The 16732-nt window shown below is 49.9% G+C and overlaps 1 protein-coding gene across 2 annotated transcripts in view; it reads left to right on the top strand.

Moving 5' to 3' along the window:
* Positions 1 to 911: 911 nt before the first annotated feature.
* Positions 912 to 16732, top strand: part of GBA2 (glucosylceramidase beta 2) — a 66818-nt gene continuing 50997 nt past the window's right edge. Inside the window, exons 1-2 of one of the 2 annotated variants that reach the window (XM_073343258.1) lie at positions 912 to 1137; positions 16291 to 16382. In XM_073343258.1, coding sequence (XP_073199359.1) covers positions 962 to 1137; positions 16291 to 16382 — 268 coding nt within the window. In that variant the 5' untranslated portion in view covers positions 912 to 961. The remainder of the gene's footprint in view (positions 1138 to 16290; positions 16383 to 16732) is intronic. The other variant, XM_073343259.1, reaches the window with a different exon arrangement.

Below are 16732 nucleotides of genomic sequence, written 5' to 3'. Positions count from 1 at the left end.
GGGTTTGCAGGCGGACGGACGGACGGACAGACAGACAGGTACTGGGGGGAGGGGTGCAGGTGGGCGGACAGGGACCGGGGGGAGGGGTGCAGACAGACAGACGGACGGGCGGACAGGGACCGGGGGGAGGGGTGCAGACAGACAGACGGACGGGCGGACAGGGACCGGGGGGAGGGGGTCGCCGCGCTGAGCTCTGCCCCAGGGCGGCCGGGAGCTGAGCGCACCGAGCAGCGCACCCTGAGCTGGGCGCGGGGGGGGGGGGCTGCACCCTGAGCTGGGCGCGGGGGGGGGGGGGCTGCACCCTGAGCTGGGCGCGGGGGGGGGGGGCTGCACCCTGAGCTGGGCGCGGGGGGGGGGGGCTGCACCCTGAGCTGGGCGCGGGGGGGGGGGGCTGCACCCTGAGCTGGGCGCGGGGGGGGGGGGGCTGCACCCTGAGCTGGGCGCGGGGGGGGGGGGGCTGCACCCTGAGCTGGGCGCGGGGGGGGGGGACTGCACCCTGAGCTGGGCACGGAGGGGGGGGGGCTGCACCCTGAGCTGGGCACGGAGGGGGGGGGGCTGCACCCTGAGCTGGGCACGGAGGGGGGGGGGCTGCACCCTGAGCTGGGCGCGGGGGGGGGCGGCTGCACCCTGAGCTGGGCGCGGGGCAGGGCACGGGGGGGGGCTGCACCCTGAGCTGGGCGCGGGGCAGGGCACGGGGGGGGGCTGCACCCTGAGCTGGGCGCGGAGGGGGGGGGCTGCACCCTGAGCTGGGCGCGGGGGGGGGGCGGCTGCACCCTGAGCTGGGCGCGGGGGGGGGCGGCTGCACCCTGAGCTGGGCGCGGGGGGGGGCGGCTGCACCCTGAGCTGGGCGCGGGGCAGGGCACAGGGGGGGGCTGCACCCTGAGCTGGGCGCGGGGGGGGGGGGGGGCTGCACCCTGAGCTGGGCGCGGGGGGGGGGGCTGCTAGGGCAGACACGACGGCAATGGCAGACGGTGCCAAGCTGATGGAGCGGTTTGAGGGCACTGCCCGTGGGCACCAGGTGCCGCCGTCCGGCTGGCGGATCTGCCTGGCCCATGAGTTCGAGGAGAAGAGGAAACCCTACCAGGCCTCGAACGTCTCCGCCTCCGACGTGGTGAAACATCTGGGCCTGGGCATGCGGTAGGTGGCTCTGCCCTTCTGTGGCCATTGTGCACTCAATGCCCCCTGCACAGCGCTCCGCGATCACTGTCCCCTTTCTCTCCCCCAGGGATTGAATGAGCCACCCACAGGCCACCTGCCTAGTCAGTATCCTTGGGCGCTTTGCCTTGCCCTGCTTGTCTGAGAGCCTGGCATGGCTCCCTCAGCTCTTCTCCCCGCGACCCCCGAGCAGACAGGCCTGTCAGGCCTGCCCGATTGGCCGGTTCCCCCCACGTGCATCCCTCCTCATTATCACCCTGGCGTCCTGTCCTCTGGGTGCATTTCCCAGTCTGGTGGGTAGATTGGCACGGCAGGATCCGCGGTGAACTTCAAGGTCTTCTGCACTTCTCCTTTCCTCGGCTGTAGAAAGCTCTTCTTGGGGTTGGTTTTTCCTTGTCTTGATCATTAGCACAGAGAGGGAGGAAAACACACCTGCAGGATATGCTGTGTTCTCCGTGGGGTCACAGCGCCACTTTACTTAAGGTTGCACCAGTATTTCCATTTTACAGGGGTGAAAAAAGGTCTCTAGAAAGCTCCTAGAGCAGTGGTTTGCAACCTTTCCAGACGACTGTGCCCCTTTCAGGAGTCTGATTTGTTTTGTGTACCGCCAGGTTTCACCTCATTTAAAAACGACTTGCTTACAAAATAAGACAAAAATACAGAAGTGTCAAAGCACACTATTACTGATAAATTGCTTATGTTTTAATTTTTACCATGTAATTATAAATTGACTGGAATATAAATATTGTATTCACATTTCAGTGTATGGTCTATGGAGCGGTACAAACAACTCAGTGTCTGTATGAAATTTTAGTTTGTCCTGACTTCGCTATTGTTTTTTATCTAGCCTGTTGTAAAACTAGACGAATGTTTAGATGAGTTGATGTATCCTCTAGAAGACCTCTGAGTACCCCCAGCAGTACACGTAACTGGTTGAGGACCACTGTCCTGGAGTATCAGTGTCAAGTGTTTACTGTCGTTTATGAATGGCTTGGTTTTTCTTTGGCAGTTTGTGGTGATACAATCTAATGTAAGGTTAGGGATGACTGATCTTATAAAGTGCCATGTGATTAAAATTTGTCTAGGGTCTGACGCTCGTTAGATGCTTTCTTAATGACCAGAACAGCCTGAGCTCCGAAATGTGTGCAGTTCTGTGCTGTGAATGGGTTGGACGATGTCTGTTAAGCTGCACCGTTTCTGTATCACTACTCACTCAAGGGTTAGGAGTGGCTGTTGGAATGTTGACAGCGGTACTGTAACCGACCAGGGTCCCCATTGCTACTTCCCAGTTGTGCCCGCGCGTGTGTGTCTCTCTGTCTCTCTCGCTTGCTTTCCTGTGTGGCCCTTGTCATTGTCACCTCTGAGCCTAACCATTTGCCTTTTCCTCGCCTCTGCCCTGTGAGATGGGGCCCTGCTGTTGTCCCCGTTGCACCGCTGGGGAACTGAGGCACGGTCACAACGTTGGTCTGCAGCAGAGCTGGGCTTCTGTGTTCCTTGGGCCACTGCACCTGTATTTCCCCTCCGGGCTCAGCCTTTCTGGGTGGAGACCCACACCTCTCTCTTCTGACTGGGGTATTCCCAGGCTGCCTAGGTCCCTGCCGTCACTTTGCATCTCCCAGCAGAGAGAGTCTGCTTGCTTTCTCCTCAGAGACTGGTAACAGAGTGGTCGTTGCAGAGATAAGTTGTGAGACCGCACTTGCTTTATTGTTAAGGTGAAAAGCATTACAGAGAAAACGTAATAAAAACCACGACAGAGCCTACACAGGTGCTAATGAGTTTACCAGAGTTCATGGATTCTGGCGTGAGCAGTCCTTTGACCCACCCCCACCCCCCCTGAGGATTCCTTGCGGCTACTGCCTACCAGGGGCATCACAGCTTCAGCTCAGAAGCAGCGCCCAGTCCTTCCAGTCCTACCCTAAGGATCAGGACCCTCCATGGCCTAGGGGTCCTGTGGTTCCAGCCTGTTTGCTGGATTAGGAAGAAGGCCCGGAGGCAGTTTAAACTCAGCTATTTATCCAAAACTCTTATTTGTCTGTTGGTCTCTGGAGAAGCCAGTTTGAAGGAGTATTTGCATATCCCTGGGGTGGGAGGGGGAAGGGGGGGCTGTGGCTTCAATGGCTGATAACTGAGGAAGTGCACTAGCCTCCCCGCTTCTACTAGAGCAGGAATATACAGTGTCCCAACAACATGGCTGCAGTAGCGTTTTTAATGCAATGACCTCCAAAGGGATTAACCCTAATTCTGTCAGGTTTAATTTAATTCAATAAAGTTTTGTTAATTTGAACAGGTTTTTTCCGGGCATTACAGGGTATTGGCAGTCTATCACAATAAAGTTTGCCGATGACCCACAAATTGGTGGCAGTTCAGTTGTACAGACTGATCAGGATTTGCATGGTTAGATGGGCTCATTTGAACAACATGTGTTTTAATACAACAAAATGCATGGCTATAAATCTAGCAACCAAGATTGTAGGTCACACTTGGGGGGGCTGTTTTGGAAAGCGGTTACTCCTGGGGGATAACTACCTGAGCCTGAGCTGGGAGGGTGGTGGAATGACTAAGAGCAAACAAGATCCTTGGCTGTATAAACAGGAGAGTGGGAGTAGAGAGATGCTATTACACCTGTACATAGCAATGGTGAGAGTACTGGTCTGATTTCCACACTTCAAAGAGGATGTTGAGGAAATGGAAGGGGTTCAGAAAAGCGCTATATGTGAATGGTTTGAGGTTTGGAAAACCTGCCTGACTTTGAGACACTAAGAAAGCTCCACCTGTTTAGTTTAATAAAGGGGAAGTTAAGAGGGGAGGTGATCACAGTCTATGAATACTTACATGGGAGAAGGACTTTGAGTATTAATTGTACCCTCAGCAAGTTTGCAGATGACACTAAGCTGGGAGGAGAGGTAGATACGTTGGAGGGCAGGGATAGGATACAGAGGGACCTGGACAAATTGGAGGATTGGGCCAAAAGAAATCTGATGAGGTTCAAGGACAAGTGCAGAGTCCTGCACTTAGGACGGAAGAATCCCATGCACCGCTGCAGACTAGGGACTGAATGGCTTGGCAGCAGTTCTGCATTGAAGGACCTAGGGGTTACAGTGGCTGAGAAGCTGGATATGAGTCAGCAGGGTGCCCTCGTTGCCAAGAAGGCTAATGGCATATTGGGCTGCATTAGTAGGAGGATTGAAAGCATATTGAGGGAAGTGTTTGTTCCCTCTATTCGGCACTGGTGAGGCCAAATCTGGAGTATTGCGTCCAGTTTTGAGCCCCACACTACAGAAGGGATGTGGACAAATTGGAGAGAGTCCAGCGGTGGGCAACTAAAATTATTAGGGGGCTGGGGCACATGACTTATGAGGGGAGGCTGGGGGAACTGAGGTTATTTAGTCTGCAGAAGAGAAGAGTGAGGGGGTATTTGATAGCAGCCTTCAACTACCTGAAGGGGGGTTCCAAAGAGGATGGAGCTGGGCTGTTCTCAGTCGTGGCAGATGACAGAACAAGGAGCAATGGTCTCAAGTTGCAGTGGGGGAGGTCTAGGTTGGATATTAGGAAACACTATTTCACTAGGAGGGTGGTGAAACACTGGAATGTGTTACCTAGGGAGGTGGTGGAATCCCCTTCCTTAGAGGTTTTTAAGGTCAGGCTTGACAAAGCCCTGGCTGGGATGATTTAGTTGGGGATTGGTCCTGCTTTCAGCAGGGGATTGGACTAGATGACCTCCTGAGGTCTCTTCTATGATTCTATGACAGCAGAGGGCTCTTTAATCTAACAGGCAAAGGCAGAATGAGATCCCATGGCTGGAAGCTGAAGGTAGATGAGTTCACAGTAATAAGGCAAAAATGTTTCACAGGGAGGGTAACCGGCTGGTGGAACAGCTTCGGGCTTGTTTCCCCATGTAGCGCTGTAGTGGAGACAACGGGAGGGCGTCTCCTGTTGGTGTAGCGAATACACCTCCACGAGCGTTGGTAGCTACATTGATGGGAGAAGCTCTCTCGTCACCATGGCGCTGTGGATGCTGGGGGTTAGATCAGTATAATGGAGCTGCTCGGGGGGGGGTTGCACCCCTGCATGACGTGGTTACACCGATCTAGGAATGCATTGTAGCCTGGCCGGAGCGTGGGCCATGCTGGAGCCTTTCTCAAAGACACGCTCTATCTCAGCCCCAGGGCTGGGCTGGGTGCAGGACTCACTCGCTGCATGAAATCGTGGCTGTGTGGTGCAGGCAGGATGCTCCTCTCAGTCTGTTCTGCCCTTCAAATCAACGCATGCTAGACATGTGTCCTAGCTGTAGGCGCCTTCCTCAGCAACAGGGTCTGGGTAACTCCCTGCTACTCGGGGCCTTATGGACACAGTGTTACCACGGGGCAAGCCCTGGTGAGAGAGCCTTGGCCTCATCTTGATACAGTGACCAAGGGCGTAGAGTGATCCAATGTGTCACGTGCGATGCTAGCAGAGTTGTAATCCTCCTAACAGCGCGGGATCGCTGGCCACGAGGGGCGTAGGAGTCGGTCCCCCCAGGGCTCCGGGCTCACCTGTGTAGACCAGAGCGCCAGGTCACTCCCACTGAGGGCTTGAATTTCTGGTCCCCCTGCAGCTGACACCGTGCGTGTGATGCTCTGTCCCGCTTTTGTCGCGCCAGGTGGGATCACCTGTGGGGGAACGAGTGCCGGACTTCTGGCTGAGCGGCTCCTAAACCTCCCAGCCTGGTGTAGCCACTGCAGGGGGACAGGGCTGTACTGGCCTCACCTGGGTTACATTGTGCTTTGGTTCAGGGCACTTAGGCCTGTCATGCCTTACGCTGGGAGCATATGGCATAGGGCCAGCGTACTAAACACTGATTATCCTTGGTCACGCCCTATCCAGCGATGGTATTGCTGCCATTCAATGCTAGTGGGGTGGAGGGGGGGGCCCCTGTCTCCCCAGGGGGGGCCCCTGTCTCCCCAGGAGGGGCCCCTTATCCATATAACCCCACTCAACTCTCCCCCAAACCTTGCTTCTGGCCCCTGGCTCCTCAACCCCTGCTTCCCGCAACAGGCTGACAAGTCTTAGGCTCACAAGAAGTGCTGGGATCCTGGGGAAGGACACCTGGAGGGACAGGTTTTAGAGCAGTAGCTGTGTTAGTCTGTATCAGCAAAAACAACGAGGAGTCCTTGTGGCACCTTAGAGACCAACACATTTATTTGGGCATAAGCTTTCATGGGCTAGAACCCACTTCATCAGATGCATGGAGTGGAAAATACACTACCAGGTATAAATACACAGCACATGAAAAGATGGGAGTTGCTTTACCAGGGGGTCAGTCTAGTGAGACAATTCAATTAACAGTAGGATACCAAAGGAGGAAAAATCACGTTTGTTGTGGTATGAGGGTGGCCCATTTCAAACAGGTGACAAGAAGGTCTGAGTGACAGCAGGTGAAATTATTTTTTTGACTTAAATCAGATTTTTTTGATAAGAGGCTTTTTGAGGAAAAAACCTGTCTAAAGTTAGTTGTAATTAAGATACATTATAGCTCAAAGATCTCTCATCATGGACTAGGGATTATAAATTCTAATTCTATAGTATGAGACAATATATTCATGTAATGGTTAAGAAAAGTTTTGTAAATGAGTTCCAATAGTTCATGGATTAGGGACCCAATCTTATGGGGCTCCAGGGGCTTCTGTAGAGATTATTTAGGTTAATCTTTCTATCTACCCAGTGGGACTCAGTGCTCAGTCTAGAAGATACCCTCAGAGATGCTTAGTTTTGCAGTCCTCAAACTGTGGATTTGTGTTTCCAGAGATAACATGCTTGTTAACAGCAAAAATGTTTTTAAATAAATAATATTTAGAGGTGAGAAATAACAGACCTCAACCGTCTTGTCCCTCTGCAAATTTGTGTACACAGAGTCAATCCCGTACCTCTCTCTAAAAGTGCAAAGTTTCTGAAAGTTCAATGAATAGAAGATTGTTGGGGGCGAAATAGATCTAGACCAGGAGAAGAAGTCTGGAGATAAATGTGAGAAGGGAGGGACAGGCAGTAGAAACAAAAGTGAAACTGTTTGAGCAGCGTATTCCAGAACTCTTGAGGTTTTTCTGAGTGTACCCTTCATTGATTTGCAAAAAGAAAAGGAGTACTTTTGGCACCTTAGAGACTAACCAATTTATTTGAGCATAAGCTTTCTTCATTGATTTGAGATCTACCATACCATTCTCTCACTAGAAGGGAAAACCTATAATGGCAGAAAGCCATAAAAGAGACCCAGTTTGGGAATATTTTAATGAAGTTCCTCTACCTGTGGGTAAGACAGGCATGCGTGCGAAGGCAAACAGTGGAACAAAGAAATGCAAGGCCTCGTTTCCCGAATGAAACAACAACATGAGAAGTGTTCCTTCTCAGGAGGAAGCTGTGTTGAAGATGATGAAAAGATCTGAACATGCAGGATCTTCAGGTTGGTAAACTTTTTTATTTCATACTTCTTTCTTAAGGACTGCCCGTCTTCCTTCTGGACTATTCTCGAATTCTCATGTTTGAGCAAAACATATAGTTGTTACTCTATGGTCCTGTCATTTCAGATGCAGTTGTGATAAAAAATAAATACCTGAAATCGGCAGAACTTCCTTTTACAATTTCACCTTTAAAGCACTGCTGAGTGTCAGCGAATGCAATGAGTAATAAGAAATGAGCAGTATGGTAATAATAATTAAATAACTGCATTGACTTATTTTGTTTAGGAGAATCCATCCTCAACATACAGGATTCTGAAGACTATCCACCTTCGAGATCACTATCATTTTCTATAGTTTCAGAGTTATCTGCCAATGAGAGTGTTTCAGTCACATCGTATATGTCACATAGCCACAGTCTATCACCCGCAGCAAAAAGGAAAAAAAATCACCATCATCCAGAAACAGCCATAGATAAGTTTGTGCTAAGAACCAGCAAATTACAAAGAGAGGTAGTTGATGAAAAAATTGCCCAGTTAGTTTATCCAACAAACTTTCCTTTCCATATGATTGAGAACCCACACTTCATTAACATGGTTCAGTCATTAAGACCAGGATACAATCCACCCAACAGAGCAGATGTCGCAGGCAAATTGCTGGATAAAGTGTATGGAAGAGAAATTGAGCAGTGTGCAAAACGTCTAGAGGGTAAAATTGTTAACCTGAGTCTTGATGGGTGGAGCAATGTCCACAACGATCCTGTTGTATGTGCTTGTGTGACCACAGAAGAAGGGAGTGTCTTCCTTACAGAAACAATTGATACGTCAGAAAATACACACACAGCAGAATACTTACAAGAAGTAGCAGTAAAAGCTATAACAAACTGTGAAAAAAATTCAGATGTCTAGTACACAGCTTGATCAGACAATGCTGCAAATGTATCCAAGATGAGAAGAAATTATTTAGAAGAGAGTGAAGAGCATCCCAAGCTAATAACATACGGTTGCAGTGCTCGTTTGACGCACCTCCTAGCCAAAGACTTCAGCGCTCCAGAAATAAAGGCTGATGTTGTTGAAATTGCAAAATAATACCATAACAATCACTTTGCAGATGCTGCTCTGAAAAAAGTGGGAGGAACCAAGCTAACGCTCCCACAAGACGTGCGATGGAACTCGGCAGTGGACTGTTCTGAGCACTGTATCAAGAACTGGCCTAATCGGATGACCGTTTGTGAACAAAATCGTGAAAAAATAGATGGCCCTGTCACAGCCAAAGTTCTCAATATTGGGCTTCAGAGAAACGTTGAACACGTGCTGAGCACCCTGAAGCCTGTTTCTGTAGCCTTGCACAAAACGCAGGGAAATGGCTGTTTTATTGCTGACGCTGTTGAAATTTGGAAGGAACCGAGTAAGATCTTCAAAAGAGAAATCTGCAATGACAGAGTTAAATTACCAGCATTAATAAAACGAATGGGACAAGCACTATCTCCAGCTCATTTTCTTGCAAATATTCTCAATACTCAGTGCCTGGGTCAAAGTTTAACTGCTGAAGAAGAGGAGTTGGCTAGGACATGGACATCCAGCAATCAGCCCTGCATCATGCCAACTATAATAAACTTCAGAACTCAGGGTGAACCATTCAAGAAATAGATGTTTGCTGATGATGTTTTAAAGAATGTCACAGCAGTGAACTGGTGGAAGTCACTTAAGCACTTGGATTCAGAGACTGTTGAAGTGATAATCTCACTTTTAACAGCAGTAGCTGCTTCTTCCAGTGTAGAAAGAATATTTTCTTCCTTTGGACTAATTCATTCCAAATTGAAAAGGAGTACTTGTGGCACCTTAGAGACTAACCAATTTATTTGAGCATAAGCTTTCGTGAGCTACAGCTCACTTCATCGGATGCATCCGATGAAGTGAGCTGTAGCTCACGAAAGCTTATGCTCAAATAAATTGGTTAGTCTCTAAGGTGCCACAAGTACTTCTTTTCTTTTTGCGAATACAGACTAACGCGGCTGTTACTCTGAAACCATTCCAAATTGAGAAATCGTTTGGGACCTGAAGAAGCAGAAAAGCTTGTTTTTCTTTTCCAGATTATGAACAAACAGGAAAATGAAGGTGAAGACGACTGCAGAAACCAATATTTTAAGTTTCTCATGTTGACCTGGCTGACATAGTCGACTGATTTTTGCTTTTTTAAAAAAATATTTCATTTAACTATTTAAGTTAAAAACAATTTTAACAAAAACAAACCTGATTTTAAAAAACGTGAATGTTTAACTAAATTCAAAAATTCATATGCTTGTTTTGTTAAAATATTATATGTTTGTTGTTGAAGAAAAATAATCCAGAATACATCACGTTGTTGTTTTAGTTAATTACAACAATTTAAATGTCTGTCTGGTGATGTTCTCCTCCTAATACAGCATGGCAAGAAAATCTCCAAATATTAATGATTAACCTGTTGAATTGGAGATAGTTCACCTCCCAATAACTTCATAAATATCTGCTTCAGTTACCTTTGGTAAATGAAATAACCAAACAATCATTCATTTTCTGATATAGCTGTAAAACTAATCTGAAAAGTTTTCAGAATAAATCACTTTAAAAATGTATAGTGTATACCTTCTAAAACTGAAGCCTACGTCTCTCTCTTGCTGAGCGGTGAGGAACGTGTATTCAGGTTATAACAACCAACAAGAATGCACTTCCATGTAGAAATCCATGATTAAATCGAGTCTTCCTGACTAGTGATTTAAATAATGATTTAAATAACTTTGATTTAAATCAAATCCACCCTGCTTTTCAATGGTGATAAAATGTTAGAGATTTGGGGGTTGTGTAGAATAATCATCTGAACTTGAGCTCCCAGGAAGACACTGTGGCCAAGAGGCTAATGCTATCCTTGGATGCATAAATGGGAGGTAGTCAGTAGGAGCAGGGAGGTGATTTTACCTCTGTGTACAGCACTGGTGAGACCACTGCTGGAATACCATGTCCAGCTCTGGTGTCCATCATTCAAGAAGGATGTTGATAAATTGGAGAGGTTCAGAAAAGAGTCATGAGAATGAGTAACGGATGAGAGAACCTGCCTTATAGTGATGGACTCCAGGAGCTCAACCTGTTTAGCTTAACAGAGAGAAGGTTAAGGGGTGACTTGATTCCAGTCAATAAGTACCTCGTGGGGAACAAATATTGATAATAGAGAGCTCATCAATCTAGCAGATAGAGGTAGAGCATGATCCAGGGCAGGAAATTCAGACTGGAAATAAGACACATTTTTAACAGTGAGGGGAAGTAACTGTTGGAACAGTTTACCAAGAGCTGCGATGGATTCTCCATCACTGACAATTGTTAAATCCAGATGGGATGTTTTTCTAACAGATGTGCTCTAGGAATTATTTTGGGGCAGTTCTCTGTCCCGTGCTGTGCAGGTGGTCAGACATCCCTACGGCCCGTGTTGTGCAGGGGGTCAGGCTGGTCCTAGGCCCTGTGCTGTGCAGTGGGTCAGACTGGATAATCACAGTGGTCCCTCCTGGCCTCTCCTGGGGGCAGGCTGCTGAGCTAGGGGACCTTTTGTCTGCTCCAGTGAAGGTGTTTCTGAGTCCTGTGGCTGCCTTGTACCCGTTTGCCGGGCTGAGATCCCCTGTTCTGTTCTGTCGAGGCTGTAACCATGCTCACCACTGTGGTGTCTGAGTGTGCAAAGCAGGGGCGAGCCCAGTGCTCAGAGCCAGGGGGCTGAGGGCCAGTCCTGGCTCTGACGCTGTGCGCTGTGTGACCTTGCATAAGACCCCTCCCCTTTCTATCATGTCTAGACCTGTTCAACCAATGGAAAGATGCCCTGGCCTGTCTCCGGGATGGGGAGGGTTCATTTCTTAATATCTGTCCAGTGCTCAGAAAGTGCTACCCCCCAGGGAAAGCCCTTAAGGTCAGTTCTGCATCCCCCTACCCTGCTTCCAAGGCCAGTGCCCTGGAGCCTTGTGGGCGGTTGCCGTGTGTTACAGACCCAGGACCAGTGTCTCTCTGAAGTCAGGGCAGGTGACTCTGTGGCCATGTACAATCTTGTTCAAGTCATGCCATACAGCCTATAGAGGGCCATCTGCACGGGGTGCCCTCTGAGCAGGAGGCAAATGTCTGTGTCCCTACCACTGATGGCCACGGCATGTGTTCCGGGTTCAGTCTATATTGTATTTGCTGCTTTGCGTTTCCTGCAGCCCCTCTTGAAACGTAAGCGGCATGCTGGAGCGAGCATACCCAAGATTCAGCCTCTCTCCGCACACACCCAGAATCTGGTGTCTCATGCTAAATTACTATTTCCCACCCCCACCAGGAGGCCTGCCCAGGCTTGTTCTGGTCTACCAGCCACCCTTCCCAGGCCGGAGGGGTCAACCTGAAGCCGGCTCATCATCTGCCTTTAGGGAAACCAGGCTTGTATTTTCAGTAACTCCTTTTAAACAGCATTTTGGTTCAGTCTCAGATAGAAAATGCTGTCACGTGCCATTCCCTGGAGCATTCCACTTGTCGTGGCCAGGCCCCGCTCTGGCTGTGCTCCATCTTGGACTTGTTGTGTTCACATCTGCCTGTACACTGAAGAGCCTTCGGGTAGGGAGAGGTTAGGGTTGGCACAGCCCCCTGCTGTACAGAGCCACGTTTGCTTTAGTTATGTAGCACCTAAAGGACACTTTACAAGTCCCATGAGGTAGGATTTGAAACTGGGATGGGCTGCATCTGTTCAAACCATGCTGCAATGGTCATCCTGACCAACCTGATAGCCTTGTATGACGAGATAACCAGCTCTGTGGATATGGGGAAAGCGGTGGATGTGACATATCTTGACTTTAGCAAAGCTTTTGATACGGCCTCCCACAGTATTCTTGCCAGCAAGTTAAAAAAGTATGGATTGGATGAATGGACTATAAGGTGGACAGAAAGCTGGCTAGATTGTCGAGCTCAACGGGGAGTGATCAACGGCTCAAGGTCTAGTTGGCAGCTGGTATCAAGCAAAGTGCCCCAAGGGTCTGTCCTGGGGCCGGTTTTGTTCAACATCTTTATTAATGATCTGGATGATGGGATGGATTGCACCCTCAGCAAGTTTGCAGTTGACACTAAACTGGGGGAGAGGTAGATATGCTGGAGGGTAGGGATAGGATACAGAAGGCCCTAGACAAATTTGGAGGATTAGGCCAAAAGAAATCTGATGAGGTTCATCAAGGACAAGTGCAGAGTCCTGCTCTTAGGGCGGAAGAATCCAATGCACCGCTACAGACTAAGGACCGAATGGCCAAGCGGCAGTTCTGCAGAAAAGGACCTGGGGATTACAGTGGACGAGAAGCTGGATAGGAGTCAACAGTGTGCCCTTGTTGCCAAGAAGGCCAACGGCATATTGGGCTGCATTAGTAGGGGCATTGCCAGCAGATCGAGGGAAGTGATTATTCCCCTCTATTCGGGATTGGTGAGGCCACACCTGGAGTATTGCATCTAGTTTTGGGCACCCCACTGCAGAAGGGATGTGGACAAATTGGAGGGATTCCAGCTGAGGGCAACGAAAATGATCAGGGGGCTGGGGCACATGAGTTATGAGGAGAGGCTGAGGGAACTGGGATTGTTTAGTCTGCAGAAGAGAAGAATGAGGGAGGATTTGAGAGCAGCCTTAAACTACCTGAAGGGGGGTTCCAAAGAGGATGGAGCTCGGCTGTTCTCAGTGGTAGCAGATGACAGAACAAGGAGTAATGGTCTCAAGTTGCAGTGCGGGAGGTCTAGGTTGGATATTAGGAAACACTATTTCACTAGGAGGGTGGTGAAGCACTGGAATGCGTTACCTAGGGAGGTGGTGGATCTTCTTCCTTAGAGGTTTTTAAGGTCAGGCTTGACAAAGCCCTGTCTGGGATGATTTAGTTGGGGTTGGTCCTGCTTTGAGCAGGGGGTTGGACTAGATGACCTCCTGAGGTCTCTTCCAACCCTAATCTTCTGTATATTCTATGAACTGTGCTTACACTAGGGTCTGCCCCAGTGGACTCTCCCTCTAGACAAAACACCATTGGTGAAGATGGTAACCGAAGGGCATGGGGGGGACGGGAGGGCAAGGTTCACATCAGCATGTGTGTACGTAGCAAGCCCAGTGCCAGCAGTCTGTGCCAGATCTGCAGTGTCTGGCTCAGCACTGGTCTGCCAGCTCCCTGGACAGGGGCCAGTAATGATCTGGATGTACAATGCCAAGTATGCTGTTGGGTCTTATCATGCCTGTCAAACCAACCTGAGAGCTTTCTTTGACAGGGTAACAAGTCTTGTGGATGGGGGGGAAGCGGTAGACGTGGTATATCTTTCGTAAAGCTTTTGATACTGTCTCGCATGACCTTCTCATAAACAAACTAGGGAAATGCAGCCTAGATGGAGCTACTGTAAGGTGGGTGCAAAACTGGTTGGAAAACCATTCCCAGAAAGTAGTTACCAGTGGTTCACAGTCATGCTGAAAGGTTCCGCAGGGATCATTTCTGGGTCCGGTTCTGTTCAATATCATCATCAGTGCTTTAGATAATGGCATAAAGAGTACACTTATAAAGTCTGCAGACGATACCCAGCTGGGAGGGGTTGTAAGTGCTTCGGAGGATAGAATTAAAATTCAAAATGATCTGGACAAACTGGAGAAATGGTCTGCAGTAAATAGGATGAAATTCAATAAGAACAAATGCAAAGTACACCACTTAGGAAGGAACAATCAGTTGCACACACACAGAATGGGAAATGACTGCCTAGGAAGGAGTATTGCGGAAAGGGATCTGGGAGTCATAGTGGATCACAAGCTAAATATGAGTCAACAGTGGAACACTTTTGCAAAAAAAAAGCAAACCTCATTCTGGGCTGTATTAGCAGGAGTGTTGTGAGCAAGACACGAGAAGTAATTCTTCCACTCTCCTCCGGGCTGATTAGGCCTCAACTGGAGTCTTGTGTCCAGTTCTGGGCACCACATTTCAGGAAAGATGTGGACAAATTGGAGAAAGTCCAGAGAAGAGCAACAAAAATGATTAAAGGTCTAGAAAACATGACCTATGAGGGAAGATTGAAAAACTTGGGTTTGTTTAGTCTGGAGAAGAGAAGACTGAGAGGGGACATGATAACAGTTTTCAAGCACATAAAAGGCTGTTACAAGGAGAAGGGAGAGAAATTGTTCTCCTTAACCTCTGAGGACAGGACAAGAAGCAATGGTCTTAAATTGCAGCAAGGGCAGTTTAGGTTGGACATTAAGAAAAACTTCCTCACTGTCAGGGTGGTTAAGCACTGGAACAAATTGCCCAGGGAGGTGATGGAATCTCCATCATTGGGGATTTTTAAGAGAAGGTTGGACACACACCTGTCAGGGATGGTCTGGATAATACTTAGTCCTGCCATGAGTGCAGGGGACTGGACTAGAGACCTCTTGAGGTCCCTTCCAGTTCTATGATTCTATGCTAAATATGGCACTGGTGCAGCCACCGGCAGACTCCAGTGTCCAGCTCTGGTGCCTACAGTTCAAAAAGGATGTTGAGAAATTGCAGAAGGTTCAGAGAAGAGCCACGAGAATAATTAGAGAATTAGAAACCCTGCCTTGTAGTGAGAGACTCAAAGAGCTCAATATATTTAGCTTAACAAAGAGAAGGTTAAGGGTGACATGATTCCAGTCTGTATGTACCTAGATGGGGAACAGAAAGACAAAGTGCGGGGGGGTAATATATTTTATTGGACCAACTTCTGTTGGTGAGAGAGAAAACTACACTGCATGTGTGGGGAACAAATATTGATAACGGAGTGCTCATCTATCTAGCAGGGACAGATACAACATGATCCAGTGGCTGAAAGCTGAAGCTAGACAACTTCAGATAGGAAATAAGGTGTTCCTTTTTGACAGTGAGAGTAATTAATCATTGGAACAGCTTACCAAGTGTGGTTGTGGAGTCTCCATCACTGACAACTTTTAAATCAAGTTGGGATGTTTTTCTAACAGATTTGTTCTAGGAATTATTATGGGGAAGTTCTCTGGCCCGTGCCGTGCGGGGGGCCGGGCTGGGCCGGTCCGAGGGCCCGCGCCGTGCGGGGGGCCTGCGTTGTGCGGGGGGTCAGACTGGACAATCACAGTCGTCCCTTCTGGCTTTGGAATCGCTGAGGCAACGACAATGAAGGTGCCAGGTTCTGGTCAGTCAGCCCAGGCTGGAAACATCCCGAGGCTCCATCGTTCTCTTGACCTGTCGGCTGCTTCCTGCGTCCTCCCTTGGCCCCTGGGCCCCTCACGGGTCTCCTTGCGCCCTAGTCGCTTCTTCTGTGTGTTCTCGGGTGGCGACTCCTCGTCCCTCCTGCGGGCTCTGGATCTCTCCGGGGCTCGGCGCTCGCCCCACAACGCCAAGGGCCTCCCGCTCTGTCGCCCGCCCTGCATTTCTTTGCCTCCTTCCTCGCACCCCGCACTCCAGGCTCGGCTCTGGTCTTGTGGGGGACGGTTGGAGGATGGTGCTTTGCCCTGCCCTGGGGCGTGGGGTGTGTCTCATTCACTCAGACGGCGCGTTTCTGCCACATGCTGTCCTGCCGTTGGCTGACGGTCAGGCCTCTTGGGACCCCAGCCGACTCGTTCCCCAGGTGGGCACGGGCGAGTTTGCCCAGGGCCACTTGCGTTCCCTTCTCCTTGGGCAGGCTGGGGCCATGACCTGCTGTGGCCCTCCTCAGGTCTCCCTTCCCCTCGGCAGGTATTTGCGGTGGTGGTACAGGAAGACACACGTGGAGAAGAAGTGTCCCGTCATCGACCTGTTCAACCCACTCCCCCTGCGCCAGATCTACGGTGAGCTGCCAGCCCGCCCTGGAGGGGGCCGTGGGGGGGAGCAGGGTCACTCTGGGGCACCGAAGCTGGATGGAGTCTCCCTGAGCCCAAGGTTTGGGGGGGCAGGTGGGAAGATGCCATGGTTACCCCAGGGCTGAGGGCTTAGGGCAGGCAGTTGTGGATGGGAGGATGCTGGTGCGGGCAGAGTAGGAGACACCCCAAGGCGGCCGCCAGCTGGAGCTGCTGTGGGGCTACCCCGGGTGTGGGGGGGGCGCACGGCGGGGCAGGTGAGTTCTGTGGGTAACCCTGAGTATAGGTGGTGATGCGGGGGTTACCAGAGGGGGCAGGTGTTGCAGGGGTTAGCCTTAGGG

This window comes from Lepidochelys kempii, chromosome 5, assembly GCF_965140265.1.
Source record: "Lepidochelys kempii isolate rLepKem1 chromosome 5, rLepKem1.hap2, whole genome shotgun sequence".
NCBI lineage: Eukaryota > Metazoa > Chordata > Testudines > Cheloniidae > Lepidochelys > Lepidochelys kempii.
Note: the sequence above shows the minus strand (reverse complement) of the source record. Positions and strands in the feature narration are given on the sequence as shown.